The 18,875-nt window shown below is 41.5% G+C and overlaps 1 protein-coding gene across 2 annotated transcripts; it reads left to right on the top strand.

Moving 5' to 3' along the window:
* The first annotated feature begins 69 nt into the window (after positions 1-69).
* GPRC6A (G protein-coupled receptor class C group 6 member A) lies at positions 70-18,350 on the top strand. Of its 2 annotated transcripts, none has more exons than XM_083733953.1 (6): positions 70-328; positions 4,738-5,041; positions 8,465-9,295; positions 13,760-13,972; positions 14,793-14,916; positions 15,783-18,350. In XM_083733953.1, the coding sequence occupies exons 1-6, from the start codon at positions 135-137 to the stop codon at positions 16,913-16,915; spliced, it is 2,799 nt and encodes a 932-aa protein (XP_083590079.1). In that variant the 5' UTR covers positions 70-134; the 3' UTR covers positions 16,916-18,350. The 2 variants fall into 2 exon arrangements, with proteins under 2 accessions (XP_083590079.1, XP_083590080.1); XM_083733954.1 differs by lacking the exon at positions 70-328 and adding an exon at positions 1,508-2,935.
* Positions 18,351-18,875: the final 525 nt, after the last annotated feature.

Raw genomic sequence — 18,875 nt, 5'->3', positions numbered from 1 at the left:
TGGTTAAGGCGTGCTTGGCTCCCAGAACAGCCCTGTGCCTTGCTGATGTTTACAGGTGAAATAGGAACTGTGTTGTTGGCAGGGCTGCTTACCTAATTGACTGAAGGCAACTAAAGATCAAATGAAACAGAAACATGGCAATATTTGGTGTGTTGATGCCTTTCTTCCTGATATGCTTTAATATCGGGCAGTCTTGCCGGAATTCTGATGACTTTGTGGGTGCCAGCTCTCCGGGAGATGTTGTCATTGGAGGCTTGTTTGCAATTCATGGCAAGATGTTGCATTCAGAAGAAAACCCCCTCAAGCCAGTGATTGCCAATTGTGCCGGGTGAGTAATAATATCAACTGTATCAGAAGAATGAAAAGAGCAGGATGACATGGACATGAATGGAGCAAATGAGAAAAGCAGGATGGGGGGAAGCTTTAAATTTTTGGAATCTTTAAATCACTGTTTCTTAAAAGGGTATCAGCAACGAAAAGTGTGTGTCTGATATGCCTGGGTAAAATCTAATGTGAATGACTGTGAAAGGCTGCGATTACTTTCTATCTCTTTTGTTGTGTAATGTTATATGTACTTAGCAGGAAGGTGATCCCATTAAATGTAATGGGACTTTTGAACAGGCATGCATAGGATTCCACTGTTAGTGTCTTATTGACTTGCACCTCTTTATGGTATATAACCAACCCCTGCATTTTTACTACCTCCATACACAACATATTAATATGGCATAAAACATAGTACATAACTGGAACCCAGTCTGTATATTGGATTTCTTCTGTGTTATACCACAGTATCCAAGATTTTCACTTTGGCCATGCTAAAGCCTGACAATGTACACCTATAAATGTCTTCTCATGAGAAAGCCCTACTAAGTTCAATGGGACTTACTCCCAGAAAAGTGTGCACTTACCTTTGAGTAAATCCCATTGAACTCAGTGGGACTTACTTATGAGTGGAAATGTATACGCTTGAACTATAGTGGCATAAAAAAATAGAGAGCATTTTTTACACAAAACATGAGTATTTTCAGAAAGTACAGCTGAATCTCTTTTTCTATCATTCCTTGTCAGTCCTTTCATTACTTTGTAGACTTTACATTGCATTGATGTGTCAACATTTTGACAGTGCCAGCAAAAAGGCAATTAACCTGCTGTCCATAGACTGTTTACATTGATGTTACCCAAATGAAACTGATGTGACTACTCAGTAAGAGAGTGTTTTCAGGATTGCAGCATAACTGCTTTTAGGATGGCTGTATAAGTAATCCAGAAATGTATTCAACTCATAATCACTGTTTACATTTAATGTAAGTTGTCCACTTTTAGTTTTAACAAACACATCTATTATATGTCAATATATGTGTGTATCACCAAAATCACCACATAGATACCCTATTGAATTACTGACTGATGCTTGGGATAACAGCTTAGCATAAAAAAAAACTCCAACTCCTATTGTGAAAAGGAAAGGCAATTTTTCATAACTGCTGTATATATTGAAACATCAGAACAAGAAAGACTCAAAAGTAAATACGGTAGGTATAACCTTCATACTTAACCCTACTAATAAAAATATATCCCAGTATATAATTAAAATCACCTCTCCCCAGTTAAATTGTCAAAAGCTCTAAATGGACCAGTTGAACTAAAGCTTGCAGTCTAACATAGTCCCAGTCATGTACTGTATGGAGGGGGAAGGGTCATGTATGCCACCTGGGGTGCCAACTTGAATTATCTGAGGGGGGCAGGTAAGCCCTGCCCTACATAATCACAAGATGCAGCACACAAACATTTATGGTAAATAGTAACACCCATCAACTTTGGGTGCCCCCAGCCCCCTCAAATATTTTTTTTGTGGGGGGGGCAAAGAGATCTTAGCTCCTAGGAGTTGGCTCCTATGTATGTTCCCCAGTACCCCTTGAAGGTAGGGCAGAAGAAAGCTGGAGCCTGTTAATTGCGTAAGAAACAGGTAAAGCTTTCAGAATTACTGTAGGGCAGTTACAGAAGACTCCTGAGGATGCAGCTCAGTGGTAAAGCACAGTAGTTCAGTCCCTGACCTCTACACCTCAGGTAGAGAGAGTGCTGCTGTTGACATTAAGAGACATGAATGGTCTGACTCAGTCTGAGGCAGGTTCCTTTGTACCTTCTGTTTCTTGTCCCTTCCCTTATTTAAAATGTAGGGCTCTGTGGGGCCAGACAGGTAGCAAGACAAATCAAAATTGTCCCCTCTCAACAACATGCAGTTTGAAGAGCCCTTCCCTGGATTCCATACAGCACAGCTTCATATGTGGTATTGTGAGATTTGGGGTTTGGGTAGGAGAGTGTTGTGCAATTGGCCCAGAATGACTGCAAATGCTACTTGATAGCTGATGACAAAGTTTCAAGGCGTATCTTCTATTAGGGAAATTGGTGGTAAATTGCCCAAGAGGGTTAAGAGATGATTGGAGAAGATGAACTCATTCTCATTCTCCTTCAGCCAGAGGGAAGGGGCATGCTAGATATGAGTGGGAAAACAACAGAAGCATATTGGACAACAGACAACAGACTCTGAGTGGGGCACACAGAGAGAGCCAGGGAGACAGCAATGTCTGAAAAGTGTGTTTTTGGAGGGAGGTGCCCCTCTCTGGAAATCTGATGTGGGGCAGTGGATTTGGCTGCCTGTTGGGATGTTAAGCCATCCCTCTACCTATGTTTGACCTGTGAATTTGAAAATAAACTCAAAGAAAAACCAAACCTGGGTTAGCACTGCAACCCAGGAACACTGTATCACTTGGAAAAAGCAAAACTGGCACTGGCAGTGGGACTTCATTTCTTTGGAGAGAAATTCTGGGTTGGTGTGGTTCAGCCATAATGAAGCATGTAGCAGTGGTTCAAGTTGTTTCAGCAGCAGCAGCAGCAGCAGTAGTAGTAACAACAACTTCACATTGACTTTAAGGTAAGCATGAGCAGACAGACTGGAGGTCTCCCAAGTACAACCTCTAGTCTAAGCATCATATAGAAACTCAACATGAGAAGTTTAGTGTTGGCTGTTGCCAGGGTAGTCAGGACATATTCAGAAGCCCAGCAACGGAGTACGCAGTTAGGCATGGATAAGAGGAGGGTGCAGGAAGCAGATGAGCTGGTGATGGGCTTAACTGGGAAGATTTGCAGTCTGTAGCAAAGAACCAAGAGGCTTTGTCTGTCTAGGATCCTGGAAATGGTGGCAAGAGGGGGCAAGGAAATGGAAGAGAAGTCCCACAAATGCAGGGAGGGGAAAGAATGTGCAGATGTTGATGCAAGGTTGTGGGGATACAGTGCATGATGGAAGTGAGAATGAATGGTCATTTGCAGATTACTGTTGACAGATTCTTTTTTCATCCCATTTGTGCCCATGGAAGAGAAAGAGCAGGAGGGAAAGCTTGGAAATGTTTCTGCTGGAAGAGTAGCCATTGTGCAGAGACCTGGGCAAGGAAATATATTTTATTGACTTCTTTACCCCATAGGTGCTTCAGAAATGTGTTACTAGATGGGATAAGGCCCCACCAATTGGTGCACCCTAGAGGCATGCTCCAGCAGTGAGATTAAGACAGGATCTTACAAATTACAGCAACAGAAGATCACTTCAAGTGACAGCCGTATTGAGCATTCATCCCAATTTATTTCTAAGGAGATTAGACAATGTCAGCTATTTATTAAAAAAATTATTCCATTTTGTTTCTGGAGAGTTCTGGAGATGGGCAAATCTGTCAGTTTTGGTTTCTCACCCTTTCTCATGTTTCCAGTCTTTAGTGCAGTTCTCATTTCCGTGTCAGTTTGCATTGAAAAAAGTCAACATGGAATTTAATAAGCATTCCTCCTGATACACACTTTTTGTGTGCAGTTTTGCCTAATGTAATGTTTGTAAAACAAACATTCACAAATATTGATATTTTCACAAATATTGATATTTTCCCCAGTACAGTGCATTTTGTATGTTACTTTCACAATCATATTCATTTTTATGCTTATTTTTACTGTAGTGCATGCATTGCACATTACTTGGCAGGGAGCTGCTTTGAAAAATTCAGAGAAGTGCAAATTTCGCAGGATGCCCGGTGTTTCAGTTCTCATATTGTTTTGTGTGAATTAGGTAGGTTCACCTTTAAAGGCAAACTGCAAAATTGAAAATGGTTTTTAAATTTATATATGGCTACCTGGTTTTTTTTAGGTATCTCCACATTTATGTCTTTAATGTCTATGAAACTGCTCATTTATCTTGTATAGAAAAAGGTGCTACTGTTTTAAGAAAAGTATGAGCTAGACCAATTTCTTGATAGTATGTGTGTTTGTGTTGTGAGACAGAGGAGGTGAGAGAAAGTTAATGAGGTCAGAATGACTGCAGATGCTCCTTGTCACCAGTGGCAAAGATTCCAGACACATCTTATGTTAGGTCAATGGCCCAAGAGGGTAGGAGACAGTTGGGGTGTGACTCATCCTTATTAAGCTGTGAGTGAAAAACAGCAGAAGCAGTATGGAGGAGAAAGACACACACAAAGAGAGCTGAGGTTTGGGGCAGTGTAAGCTAACAGCATTGGGAGGGGTGCCATCTTTCTCTAGAGATCTGACAAAATGTCTACAAAATTTCAAAGACTACAAAATGTCATAACCTTCCATGGTGGATACACTATCAACATATGCACACTGCACATATTAATTTCATATCATGTGAAGTGAATTTGGGTGACATAATGATAACTGACTTTATGTGTTTCTCGACAGCTTTGAAGTTCAAGTGTTTCTTCAGAGCCTTGCAATGGTCCATGCAATCGAAACAATCAACAACTCTACACTCTTACCTGGAATTAAACTGGGATATGAAATCTATGACACTTGTGCAGAGGTCACCAGGGCAATGGCTGCAGCTCTGAGGTTCCTGTCCAAGTTCAATGCCTCAAAAGACCTCGTGGAATTCAGGTGCAACTATTCAGACTATACGCCCAGAGTCAAAGCTGTAATAGGTGCCACCTATTCAGAAGTATCTATGTCGGTTGCAAGAGTATTGAATTTGCAGCTTATACCACAGGTAAGTCACTATAAAAAGAGCTTCTTGCTTTCAACAGGAGGAGTGTTTTAATGAAATTATAGGACTCTGAATATAATTATAAGATGGCTTGGCTGGTGGGTATATATCAACATGGAAGGGACAACATTCTAGAGTACTAAATAAACAATATGCTTATTTCTTGGTTATCATATTTTAACATGGGGTAAAGAAAGAAGGCCACAACTTTATTTCCATGAATTTGGTGTGATGTGGATCGTGAGACTTTGATGGGATTGACATACCTTTGGTGCTCAGTGGAATCACCCAACCTGTTGTTGACTGAGCAGGAGTTTCAATGACCTAAGACAGCACACAGAGTGAGACACCCTGGCAGCTTGCTTCTATGTAATTGTGCACTAAGCCTTAGTCTTTAATTCAGATGCACAGTGCTTTGCAATCCCCCTTTCAGCCAATTCTTTACCTGTCCCACACCAAACATCATATGTATGATGTCATATTTGACAGGTAGATATGGCTTGGCCAAAATGGCTGGGGCGGGGGCAGCTAATTAGGCTTGCAGGCTGAAGAGACCCCACCACTGCTTTAGAATACCAGGGGACTGTCATGGTTCTGAACTGGAGGAGGAGCCAGCTCAAACTGAGGCTGTTGTGCACCCACCAGCTGGGAGTCAAACCAGGCTCTTGATGCTGGTGTTCGCTTGCACATGGTCAAGATCCTAGGCTCCTCCCCTGTTGCACTGGCCTTCTGAATGTCAGAAGGCATGTTTATTGAGGTGAGCGACAATTCAACGATGTGATCTCCACAAGCAATCTGACAGAAAACAGCAGGGCTGTGTGCCAACAACATTTTTGCATCTTCTGACAAAGACAAATCATTTGGCACCACAGGTTTTTGTTCATCTTACTTGATTGTTTTATCTTGATTCACCCTGGTGCCGCAGCTATGGAGCTGCCAAGAAGGATAGCAAATGTGTGCGTAGGCAAACAAAACAAACATCAAACCCACCCCCCCACCATGCATACACACACACACACACACACACACACACACACACGTAGGGATTAGCAGTAAGTCAGGCTTGAATGACTTAATATCCCATTTGCAGTAATCAACCTGCCAACTGATTCCCCCCCCCCATATATGTGGTTGTGAGCTGTTTATATTTCAGTGAACCGCAATTCTAAAAGAAACACAAAACCCTGGATTGAAAGACTTAACAAAACCATATAATGATTTATGAACATAAACATGTTTTAAGATTCTCCAATGGAGTGCACACATCACAACTGGCAGCCACATACTGGTTCTGTCATGTGCTGAGCTGTTTATATGCAGCCCACTATCAGATCAGGAGACTTTACCCCACAACAAGGTATCTGCCCTCCTCGCTGCCTCAATGAACGCTTTGAGAAAGTTGCACAGTCTGTAAGGTGAGCCGCTGAATAGAGATTTCTTGCCATCACGTACCACATGTTGCAATTAACAGCAGCCACCGCATGGCAGCTGCCTCGTGTGTTCCTGCTTGAATTGGTAGGGGAGGGGCATGGGCTGAGTGCACAATATATCTTCAAAGTGCATTTGAAGAACATTTCCCCCCTCAAAGAATTTTGGGTGCTAGATTTTAAGGGTTGCTGGGAATTGCAACTCTGTGTGGGGTAAAGCACCATGCGCAGAATTCTTCCAGTGGGGAAATGTGCTTTGGATGTGCTTTAAAGATATAGTGTGTGCACAGTTAATCTTCAAACTGAACAGAAACTGTAGAGACAGTATGAATGGTATGTAGAAACAAAACACTGCATTAGCCCAGATGTTTTCATTCAATAGAATGAGTGCGTTTTTGTTTTTTCAGATGACCTATCCTTGGGTAACCTTTTCCATATCTCTTTGAATGTCAGCCACAGAATCTCTATGTGTTGCAGAGGGCTCTGTGGTGTTGGTGTTGGGGGTGTGTGTGTGCGTCATGCAGGGTACTGGCTGCCAGCCATGATACCAAACCTCACTCTGACCTGCATGAAATGAGTTAAAAATGCAAATGTAGAGTTTCAAGAAGCAGGTTTTGAAAATCCTTAATCTGAGAAAACATTTCTATCTGAATGCAAACTCTACTGTTCGCCTGGCAAGATGAAGTAATATGTTCATTTGCGTCTCCAGGCAAGTACAAAGTCTTGCTACCAGCCTAAAATACAGCTGAAGTTCAGTTAGAAGAAACTGCTCTTGGATTCAGCCCTCCATGCAGATAAGGATAGTGGGGCATGCTCTGTTGGACATCCTTACTCTGGGATATGCATTTTAAAGATAGCGGTGGATGAAACAGCCTATTTCCATCCTGTCAGTTTTTCCTATGTACAGAAAGAATCTATGCTACCCCATTTACATCATGTGGATAAAAAAAAAATACCCTTCAAATCTGTACAATTCTACTAAAAATAAAAACTGGGTACAATCCTACCTAGGGTTACAGATGCTTCAGGTTGTGTGTTTTCGAGTTGCGCACCGCGCCGATCCCGGAAGTACCGGAATGGGTTACTTCTGGGTTTCGGCGCTCACGCATGCGCAGAAGCACCAAATCGCGTCTCACATGTGAGCACACATGGCGCTGCGGGTTGCAAACTCTGGGGGTTGCGAATGTGCCTCCCGCACTGATCACGTTCACAACCCGAGTGTCCACTATACTTACGAGGGGATTAGAAGATTGTCATTGTTCTTACTTTCTTTCTTTTTAAATAATCAACTGCTTAGAACAACTAGTAACTTTACCATGTTTATCCAGTTAAAAAAGTATTTTTAAATGCTCTCAGGATGCAACCATATGTCATAATGTCCATAATGTATTGTCATTGTATTGTTGTTACATTGTTGGATCCATGTGTGTATTGGCTCATAGATTATGCACTCTAATTCACATTTCTGTGTCCAATCCATGCATGGGTTGTTGTTTTGCAAGGATGTGTGTGTGTGTCAGGTAAGTTTCAAAGGTAGAGCAAACCAGAATCCTCCAACATCCTTGTTAGAGGAGTGCATTGCTTGCAACCAATGAGGTGGCTAGTGTGAAAGCAGGAAACTGGACCAGCTAGGCCTTTGGTTTGATCCACCAGGGTTCTCTTTTCAATCATGATATTCCCAATGTTGAAATGGTGGTAATGCTTTGGGGGTCCTGCCCAGAAAATGTGTTGCAATGGCCCATAAGTGGAGAAGGCTTTTTCAAGCAGCTTTTGGTGGTGTCTGTGGCAGGAGGCCACCATGCTGCATTTCTCTCAAACTTACATATATCTGTTGGAGCGTAAGAGCACTTAGATAAAAAATGCAGCAGGAGTTGAGAGAGTGAATTATAGCCATCTCGGCTTATCCCCTTTGCAACAGCTCATTTGATGCTTCTAAGAACTTGAACAGCTCAGAGCTGTTCCATGTGTCAATAACGAAGCTGTTTTGTCATCTCCGCAGGTGAGTCACGCTTCAACTGCAGAAATCCTTAGTGATAAAGTCCGCTTCCCGACTTTTCTGCGCACCGTGCCTAGTGATTATTATCAGACGAAAGCGATGGCACGACTGATCCACAGGTCAGGGTGGAACTGGATTGGAATCATAGCCACCGACGATGACTTTGGGCGCCTCGCTGTGGAGAGCTTCGGGTTACAGGCAATGGCAAACAATGTCTGCATTGCATTTAAAGAAATGCTGCCAGCTTATCTCTCGGACAGCACCATTCATGGCAAAATTAATCAAGCTCTTGAGAAGATTGTCAAGGAAACCAGGGTAAACGTCATTGTTGTCTTTCTCAGGCAATTCCACGTAATGAGATTGTTCAGAAAAGCAATTGAGAGGAACATAAATAAGACCTGGATTGCAAGTGATAACTGGTCAGCAGCTGTCAAGATTAGCACCATTCCAAACATCAGTCGCCTGGGGAAAGTGGTTGGATTTACGTTCAAAAGTGGCAACATGTCATCTTTCCATGACTTCTTGAGCAATCTACATACAGCCCCCAATGGAAACAACACGTTCTCAATGGAATACAACACTCTTATGGCAGCATGCTCACATATAAATGATCAAGATTTGAGCAAGTGCATTGGTAATTACTCTGTTGAGAGAGTTCTACAGAACCGCACTAAACCAAGTAACCAGTTTCGGAGAGAGGAATTTCTCATTGCAAACATCGAACCAGGATTTATCCATAGCACCATGCTAGCCGTGTATGCAATTGCAAATGCCATTCGGAATCAGTGCAGGGCCAGAAACTGCAAAGACCCATATGCTTTTGCCCCTTGGGAGGTATGGTTTAAACATATTTTTATTACACATATTTTCCCGCACTTTTCATCCCTTCCTTTCCAACATTTCCAAGCACAAACCATTGGGCATTACTTCAAGTGGGTATTACTTGAACGATTTGATATTTACATCCTCGTTACTCTACAGGGGTTGCAGCAGCTTAAAGATTTGATACATTTGACTTTAACATTTGTATAAATCACTGCCAAAAAGTCTCAACAAGATTTTAAAAATCTTAGCTGAAACCTAGCCGAGCTTAACTCCTGAAAATGAAAGCCAGTTCATACAGGTGGGTCATTATGCTTCATGAACAAAGCTTTTGCTCAAGAATAGAAAATAATAATCATCAACTTTTCAGAAAGTATTGCATGCCTTATTTTATATTCCCTCCCAACAATCCTGTTATCTTCTTTACGATTATTTCTGCTTAATCTTGGGGAGAACTGGATGTTGAGATAAAGTTGCAATCCCAGGGCAACACAACGAATACATAACTGCAAAAGATCAAGAGTTTTTAGCACCTGCTGAAACCTTACTGAGGCCTGTGCTGGTACTGATGGCAGCTTTCCCTATAACTTCTTTAAAAGTTTAATTTTCATACAATCATATATTTGTATACCTGTGAGGGACCCCAGGGGTTCTAGTTCTACCCCATTCCATGCAGGAATCTCAGCTAAAGCATCCAAGAGAGATGTTAATCCAAGCTCTGCTTAAAACCCCCAGATGAAGGAGAGTCCACACCTTCCAAAGTAGTCCATTCCATTGCTGAACAGCTCATAACACCAGAAAGGTCATCCTAATGTTTAGTTGGAATGTCCTTTCTTGTAATTTGAATCCGTTGGTTCGGGTCCTACCCTCCAGAGCAGCAGGTTGCTCCATCGTCCATGTGACAGCCTTTCAGATATTTGAAGGTGGCTATCATATCACCTCTGAATTGTTTTGTACTGACTGTTAATGCTGTTGGGTTTATTTTATTGCCACTGTTTTTTTCACCCCGTGTTGTAAACTACCCTGATGTTTTCACAATAGGCAGCATATAAATATTTGTAATAAAGAAGACCACATCTGTCCAGAACAAACCCAACCAGCTGGTTTTGTTCCTTCTGCAAATCTCCTCACCTACATTTTGACACTGTTTGAGATACATTGATCCAGTGAGCGTATTAATATGCACGATTCTCTGGGTATTTGAGTCTTCATGCTGAAGGGTCATGTGGGGTCTGGGATCAGATATTGCTGCAGTGTTGAGAGGTTGAGACTATGTTGTGGTAATCACAAATTTTGCTCTAGTGTTGACACACAACTAATGCTGTTCTTCTTTACCTAAGAACCCAGAGGACATTCTTAAAATCACATCGTTACAACACATATATTGATATCCATTTTATGAAAACGTTACTGTTATGGCTTTCCCAAAACATTCTGGGTTTTGTGTTGTGTGGTGAGGGTGCTTTCAAGTCTCTCTCTCCCCCCACCCCGAGCTTCCCAGATCCCTCCAGGTGAAGAAGATCTGTCCGGTATGTCCCTTAGTGCTGTACAGTATTGCAGCTCTCCTTCCACAGCGTATTCAGTCTGAGTTAGGGATGGAGCAATAATTTGTTTTACATGGATCTGAGTGAGCATTGCCCTGCCCCAGACCTCTTCCTGTACTGGGTGCCCACTTATGACCAAGCCACTTGTGCAATTCAATGTGAAATCATTTGCAAAAAAATATGCACAACATATTTATTTCACAAAATTTATATAATGCCTAAAAGTGGTTTACATAGATGAGTCAACGCTCCTGTGGAACTATGTATTTGAAGCATAGTTTTGCAAGAATAAATACATCAGGATTTTTATACATACATACATGTTGTTGTTGTTTAGTCGTTTAGTCGTGTCCGACTCTTCGTGACCCCATGGACCAGAGCACGGCAGGCATTCCTGTCTTCCACAGCCTCCCGCAGTTTGGTCAAACTCATGCTGGTAGCTTCGAGAACACTATCCAGCCATCTCGTCCTCTGGCGTCCCCTTCTCCTTGTGCCCTCCATCTTTCCCAACATCAGGGTCTTTTCCAGGGAGTCTTCTCGTCTCATGAGGTGGCCAAAGTATTGGAGTCTCAGCTTCAGGATCTGTCCTTCCAATGAGCACTCAGGGCTGATTTCCTTAAGAATGGATAGATTTGATCTTCTTGCAGTCCATGGGACTCTCAAGTGTCTCCTCCAGCACCATAATTCAAAAGCATCAATTCTTCAGCGATCAGCCTTCTTTATGGTCCAGCTCTCACTTCCATACATCACCATAGCTTTAACTTTGTTGGCAAGGTGATGTCTCCTGTATACATACATACATACATGTGTTTGTGTGTTGCTTTCTTTAGGAAACCAGGAATGTATATGCATAAAATATTATCACTATCAGAATGCATATAACGATGTGCAAAACAAGGTTGGTCGGGGACATGGATTAATTGTTAAACCACTGTGTGAATTGTACCTCAGAAAACAGTTGTTGGGGAAAGGGGCATAGTGGGATTCCCAGCCATGCTCCTCTGTTGGAAATGTACAGCTATGAGTGCCATGAGCCTGTCCTGTGAGCCCTAAACTAGCTTGCTGTCCTCAGGTGCACCGGAGGAGACATTGCTATTGTTAAAGTAAGATTTAACTGCTAGTCCAGTCAGGTTCTATATGTAGAATGAAGGGGTACCATCTTGCCCTTTGCCTTGAGCAGAAAAATGTATTGGGCCTGGCCTGGGAAGCGGGTAATTTTATTTGGGACCGTGGGCTGTGGGGAACGCTAAGCACTCCCTATCCCCTCTCTGCCATCCCCAGCTGCAATTTAGATGGGAAAAGGAGATATAAAGGCAATGCTATTTGGAAAGGGAAGTGTTAAACTGGGGAGGTTGATTCCAAGAGAGGACAGACAGGGCATAGAAAAGTACAATCTGAAAAATAGAGCGACCCAATTGACCGGAATAGAAATCACACAGCTTTTCTATTGATTTAAAAAGAACTCTGATGTTCCTGACCTCTGAAAAGAAACAGAAGCTGAACAGGGGAAAACATGATATTTTGTTCAAGACACTATGCAGGTGCCCCATAAAAAGTGAGTGAACAAAGTGTGCCCATTCTGCAGTAAATGCCCAATGTGAGGCAGCCAAAGCTAGAGAGGGACATTAGGCAAAGAAATGAGAATTGACCACCTTTATTTAGGGACCTGGGCAGCAGTACTCTCTTCTGCATTTTTTACATAGTTAACCAACGTTTATTTTAAGATAAACAAAGTTGAAGCACCATGACTGCATGTGACCCTTTAGCTTTCTTTGACCTTCTGTGACTGAAGAAAGATTTTTGCTGTTGCCTAAACTTCTTTTTTCAGGGAAAGATATACTAAGGGGTGGAAGGATCTATCAATTTCAGTTCTCTCAGTTTTTCATTTTTAAGAAAGCTTTAATTCAGTTCTACATGTTTCTGGTGCAATTTATAATTTATTTATTTTTAAAATCAGCATCAGTATGGACTTTTAACTAATGTTTCTGGTGCAATTCTGGCACATTTTTGCAAGCAATTTTCCCTGATACAATGCATTTTTGTTATCTTCACTAATGTCTTCATTTTTTAAATGCACACTTTCCCCTCATATATACATTTTTTGTAAACATTATTTGGTTGGACAACTGCATCACAAAATTCAGAAAAGTGCAAATTCCCAAGGATAGCTGTGTTTCAGTTCTCAGATTCAGCTTTAAATGAGAACTGAATCTAATTTCTCCTCCACTCCTAGACCACAAGGTTACATTTTTTTTAGCAGAGGGGAAATGAAATGTCATAGACAAATAGGAAATTTATGAAACATTTGAATACATTTTTTCTTCATTTTGAATGTCTTCAATTTTAAACTTTTGCTTATGAAATTAGACTTCAGAGTACTTTAAAAAAAAAAATACCTTACCTCTTGTGCCTTGAAAGCAATAGCCATAGGGCAATAACGTTATACTATTAAATGTGAATATTCAACACTTTGACAACTTCTCCCCAGAACGATCCTTTTCCAGCTCTACTTTGTTAGTGGGAAAGCAGCTTCACAAGTGATTCTTAGAGCTGCTTTTCATGCCCATAATAAACACGATTCCAAATTGGAAAATGGAATCTGGACATTCTAAAATATTCAGGAAGGATGAATCTGGGAATAAAACACATCAGCAAAGAGGTGAGATCAGTCACACCGTGATCAGTTTGATGGAGATTAGTCACATAACAAGTAATTATACAGTCATTTTTTATTGGGAATCCTTTCTGCAAACTGATAAAACTCAAGTTGCCCAAATATGATTATGATGAGTGAAGTGATCTGGCCTCTGGAAGCATTTCTTTTTCTTCTGATATGTTTTTGAATTGTACTGCCCCTCTATAAAATGCTACTATATGCCATCTCTTTTCCCTAAGCACTGATTTGCATCACTATTCACTTTTATCCCTGCAGTTGCTTGAAGAACTGAAAGAAATCAGGTTCACTGACAATGAAAGGGAAGTCTATTTCGACTCTCACGGAGACATCAACACAGGCTATGATGTGCTGGTTTGGAAGGAAATTGATGGGCGGATGGTGATTTCCAACATAGCAGAGTACGACCTTGAGAAAGATGACTTCATCTTTGCAGATGAGGAAGATGAAATGGAGTTCCTGAATCTAAAGGTATTTAGAGGCACACAGATAAAACCAAAGGGGTTTTAAACACTTCTGTATTTATCCTCTTGTTTTCAAATTTTATGGTTGAAAGAATGGAAAGCAGAAACTGGGGAAACAAAACAGAAGAGGTTGTCATTACAACTGACTTATTGAACAGAATGGTATTAATGTGATGGTTACACCAACAGCATTTTATCCAGTAAGTCGGTTGTGATGAGCTTGTAATTCTAAATAGGCAGGAATTGGTGCAAGCTGCAAGTGGTGCAAACTGTATTTGCAAAATACAGTGTGCATGCTGAATGTACACCCAAGACCCACAATTTGCATATGTCATGCCTGCTTAAACTTGGGTCAAGACTTAGTCATGATTTGAGTAGACCCACTGAAATCAATGGGACTTAAGCTCAACACGACTAATGAAAGTTCCAAACTTTCCAAAAGTTTGTTTATGCAGAGTGCCCACCCCATTTCACCGCAACATGGAAGAGTGCTCTGACAACCTTTCAGTGTATGGCCAGTGACTCCCCTCAGCCTCTTTAACGGGGGAGCCAACTGTGTGCTGTCAGGTAGGCTCCCACCCCTTTTAACTACGCAAAGAGCTCCGCCTCCCCCCACCACAGATAGGTTCATTAGAACTGAGATTTGGCTGGAACCTCAAAGGGCTGTGACATGGGGAGGCGGACCAGGAACTTCTGCCGTTGTCTCAGGGATTGGGGTGCTGCGCGCAGCCACACAAAGGGTCCCTCCGGTTGATGGGAGAGCGGTCATTGTTGATTATTTTAACATGCAAGATCTCCAGGTTTCGTTTGCCTCTTTTGTTTTGCAGAACATTCAGTCCAAATGCTCCAGCAAATGCAGCCCAGGACAGGTGAAGAAAGTTTCCGCAAGCCCACATACCTGCTGCTACGAGTGTATAAGCTGCCCTGAAAACTATTACACTAATAAATCAGGTGTGGAATCAGAACAGAATGTTTACTTAAGAATAATAATTTTAATGTATTTTTCTGTGAATCAAATATATTGTTGATTGTTTCAGGAGCCATAGAAATTGTGGGGTGGCAGGTGGGGGGCAGACAAAAGCAACCTGCATTCGCATGCACAATCCAACTAAAGTACATTTTCTGAAAAAGCACTGAAGTGAAGTGCCCTGTGTTTCTAGTCATTGTGACTCAGTTAAGTGGCATGGGCAACAGTCCTCTGCTGGAATCCCAGTTCCAGTTGAAAAGGCCTGGCTTCTGTGTGACTACATTAACTTAAATCAGGGGTACTTGATTTACCTGAGGGCACATTTGGAAATCTAATAAACTGTTGTGGGCACCACAGAGCACCCATTTCACAGGGTAACAACTGGTGATTCTCAGACACCACCTCAAAATCATATGCACCCCTCAAAAACCAAATAAAAAACAGGCAACCCCCCCTCCAGAAAATAGGTACCCCCAACACCACAAAGACCAAAAACCCTCAGTTAAAACAACATTGGGAAATCAATGGGCTTTAGAAGGTGCCAAGAGAGGCATCTGAGGGTGCTGTGGTACCCATGGGGAGCCCCATGTTAAATATTGAATGTAATGGATCTAACATGATTGTATTATTTTTCTATATGCATTTTTACATTGCTCACAAAGAGAGGCTATTGATCAGTCTATAAATGCAGTTGTTGTTGTTTGCTAATAATATGTATTGGCTCGCAAAACAAAATGAGTTCATTATAATGGACCACAATTGTGCATTAAATTGCCCTAATCTCTTCAATAAGATGCACAGCACTGCTAGGGGCTAGTTGTCAAGAAGTCTCTTGTTTCTCTCTGCACAGATATGGATTACTGCATTTTATGCAACAACAGGACACACTGGGCCCCTGTGAACAGTTCGAGGTGCTATAGGAAGATGGTTCAGTACCTCAACTGGAATGACTGGTTTGCTATTTTGTTACTGGTACTCTCTGTCCTTGGAATTGTGTTGATTTGCAGCATTATCATAATATTTACTAGAAACGTGGACACTCCTGTTGTAAAGGCATCGGGCGGCTTGACTGTCTGCTATGTCATCCTTCTCTGTCATTTCCTTGCTTTTGTGAGCACAGGCTTCTTCATCGGCAAGCCCATGGCGTACAAATGTAAAACCCGGCAAGCTCTCTTTGGCATCAGCTTTGCGCTCTGCATTTCGTGCATTTTAATTAAGTCTCTGAAAATTCTGCTGGCCTTCAGCTTTGATCCCAAGTTACAAAAATGGCTGAAGGGCCTCTACAAGCCCATTCCCATCGTGTCCTTTTGCACGGGGATTCAGGTCATGATTTGTGCTGTCTGGATCAGCGTTCGAAGCCCTTTTGTGGATGAGAACTTCTCCATCCGGAGAGTCATTATCCTGGAATGCAATGAGGGTTCGGCTGTAGCCCTGGGGATCATGCTGGGTTATATAGCTCTTTTGGCGTTCATATGCTTCATATGCGCCTTTAAAGGGAGGAAGCTCCCTGAGAACTACAACGAAGCCAAATTCATAACGTTTGGCATGCTAATCTACTTCATTGCGTGGATTACGTTTATCCCCGTCTACACAACTACTTTTGGCAAGTACTTGCCAGCCGTGGAAATCATTGTCATTTTAATATCCAACTATGGGATCCTGTGCTGTACATTCCTCCCCAAGTGCTACATCATACAGTATAAGCAAGAGACAAATACCAAGTCGGCCTTCCTGAAAATGCTTTACAATTATTCGTCCAAAAGTGCAGGGAGTCTAAGCGTGAACCAAAGTTCTCTGGACTCAAAAAGTGAGTCGCCTCCGATTCCCAGTGCAAACGCTTGTTGCAAAACTAAGGGTCAGAAAAACTGGGTGAATGGCAGCTGCCATTTCCAGGCATCTGGATACAGGGAGATCAGGAGGGAATTGCAACCCACAAATGCAGCAGGGCCCACCATCCCAAGAAGAAGACTCTCTAGCATATGAAGCAGTTGTGGTAAGAAATGTAGTTTTAGGACAAGCAAACATTCTTTGATCTCCCCATAAGTCAGCTTTCCACAGCCTGTGGTCTTTCAAATGTTATTAGACTACAAATCACATCATCCCCAACCATTGGCTATGCTAGCTGGGGCTGATGGGAGTTGTAGTCCACTGCTTAGAGTGTTAAAGAATAAATTAAATGGTTACGCATGTAGGTTTATTTTGGATGGCAACCACACAGAAAAATGTCCAAAGAAAGAGTTCAAATGATGAAGCTTAATGGCATGTCCTTCGACAATAATTGCATTCCATACATGCTTCCATCCCAATGGAGAGGCTGAATGACAAAAGTTAAGGGGAAGATCTATTTTATTATACAAATAAAAACCAAATGACAATTATGCTTTGAAGACACCTAGCACCCAAAGGTAAAAGACCTCATTATAAAGTTTATGGTGCAAACAACCATGGATCAAGTACTTCATTGCCATTTGAATTGGTTGCACCATTAGCACTTAGTGTTGCTGGCTGATTAGCTTCCAATACAAGATCTCCCACAACTGCATAGATAACTTTTGTATGTTAATCCTGGTTTTACTTTTATGTTTGTAAATCAGAAGGGCATGTCGATCAGGGATAGTTGAATTCTTTGACAAAATAATCAGGTCTATAATGAATCTCACAGTAATTCCATTTATAAGTAATTATATGAGAAAACACATTTAAAATGCTTAGCAGGTTGTCTCTGTCACATTTGCTTTTTCTTAGTGGATTTGGGTTCACATGGCTGGAATCACCTATCATTAGACCACTATTTTCTTCATCAGTAACCCTATATATGGAACCATAGGGTGAAACAGTAACCTCCTTGGAGCAAATGAGAACTTCCATTGAACCTTTTACGGGGCAGTTCTGCACCCATTGTTCTTGCTGCAAAGCCACACATTATGTGCACGTATATGCACCTATTTAGGAGTAATGTGATTCACAGAAATTAAATTTGTATTTAGAAGACAATCCTGTACCTACTTACCTGGGAGTAGGCCACAGCAACCTCAGTGGGGCTTACCTCTGTGTAGGCTTGGATAGGATTGCACAGTACCTATGTGTGTGATCTCTGAGCCTTTGGGAAAAATGTGTGAAGATGCACACATACACACACACAACCACTTGTAAATATTTGTTTGTAAATGCTGTTACCAATACCTCAGAAGTCCTCAGTGTTAAGCATTTTGCCGTTGAAAGCTGGCTGTGTTTGTGGCTTTACATCCATCTGAAAGTGACAAAACTATAACACTTTAATAAAATATCGACTTTTTTCAGCAGCTGGCTACCTACAGCATTGTTGAATGGATGTATGTGTACTGGAATCTTCTCATTATAAAGGAATACAAATATACTGCTATTAAAAATAAACTTTTAAATTTATGTTCTTCCTGGACATTTCTTGTGAGCAATCTGTTATTGATTGATTGATTGATTGATTGATTGATTGCACTTATAGAAAGCTTTCCATCCATAGATCTCTTCATAATCTTCTGACATGTACATGAATGCTGATCAAGAAAAGAAGGAAGAAGTAAAGATTCGTGGACAGTCTAGGCTGCTTTGTGTGAACTGTGAACCAACATTAGCAAGACTCATCTGTGGATTGTGCATTGCAAGGGAAGATTTGTAGTGGTCAGCAAGCTTTCTTTCATGGAAGTTTGCTTCCAATTATTGATCTCGCTGATCTGCCCTGATAAGGTTTTTGAAGATGTCACAGTTTCCACAGAACACGGTTTGAGAATCAGCATGTTAGGTTAACAACAGAATTATTATGATTCTCTGTGGCAGCCCCTAGGTTGTGGAACTGCCTTCCCACAGAGGTGTGCTTAGCACCTCCATTATATAGGTTTCAGCAAATGCTGAAGACACACTTCTTTACTTTGTCCTTTGACACCCAAGGTGTGTATTTTAAGGACCC

The sequence above is a fragment of the Podarcis gaigeae genome, assembly GCF_964106915.1.
Source record: "Podarcis gaigeae genome assembly, chromosome: 3".
Lineage (NCBI taxonomy): Eukaryota > Metazoa > Chordata > Lepidosauria > Squamata > Lacertidae > Podarcis > Podarcis gaigeae.
The sequence above is the reverse complement of the archived record's forward strand: the minus strand, read 5'-3'. Positions and strand labels throughout refer to the sequence as shown.

Excerpts from the sequence above, each read along its gene's own strand:
- GPRC6A (XM_083733953.1), top strand. The coding sequence starts at position 135 with ATGGCAATATTTGGTGTGTTGATGCCTTTCTTCCTGATATGCTTTAAT. Across the intron at positions 329-4,737 it reads GTGATTGCCAATTGTGCCGG|CTTTGAAGTTCAAGTGTTTC; the intron begins GTGAGTAATAAT and ends GTTTCTCGACAG. Across the intron at positions 14,917-15,782 it reads CTATTACACTAATAAATCAG|ATATGGATTACTGCATTTTA; the intron begins GTGTGGAATCAG and ends CTCTCTGCACAG.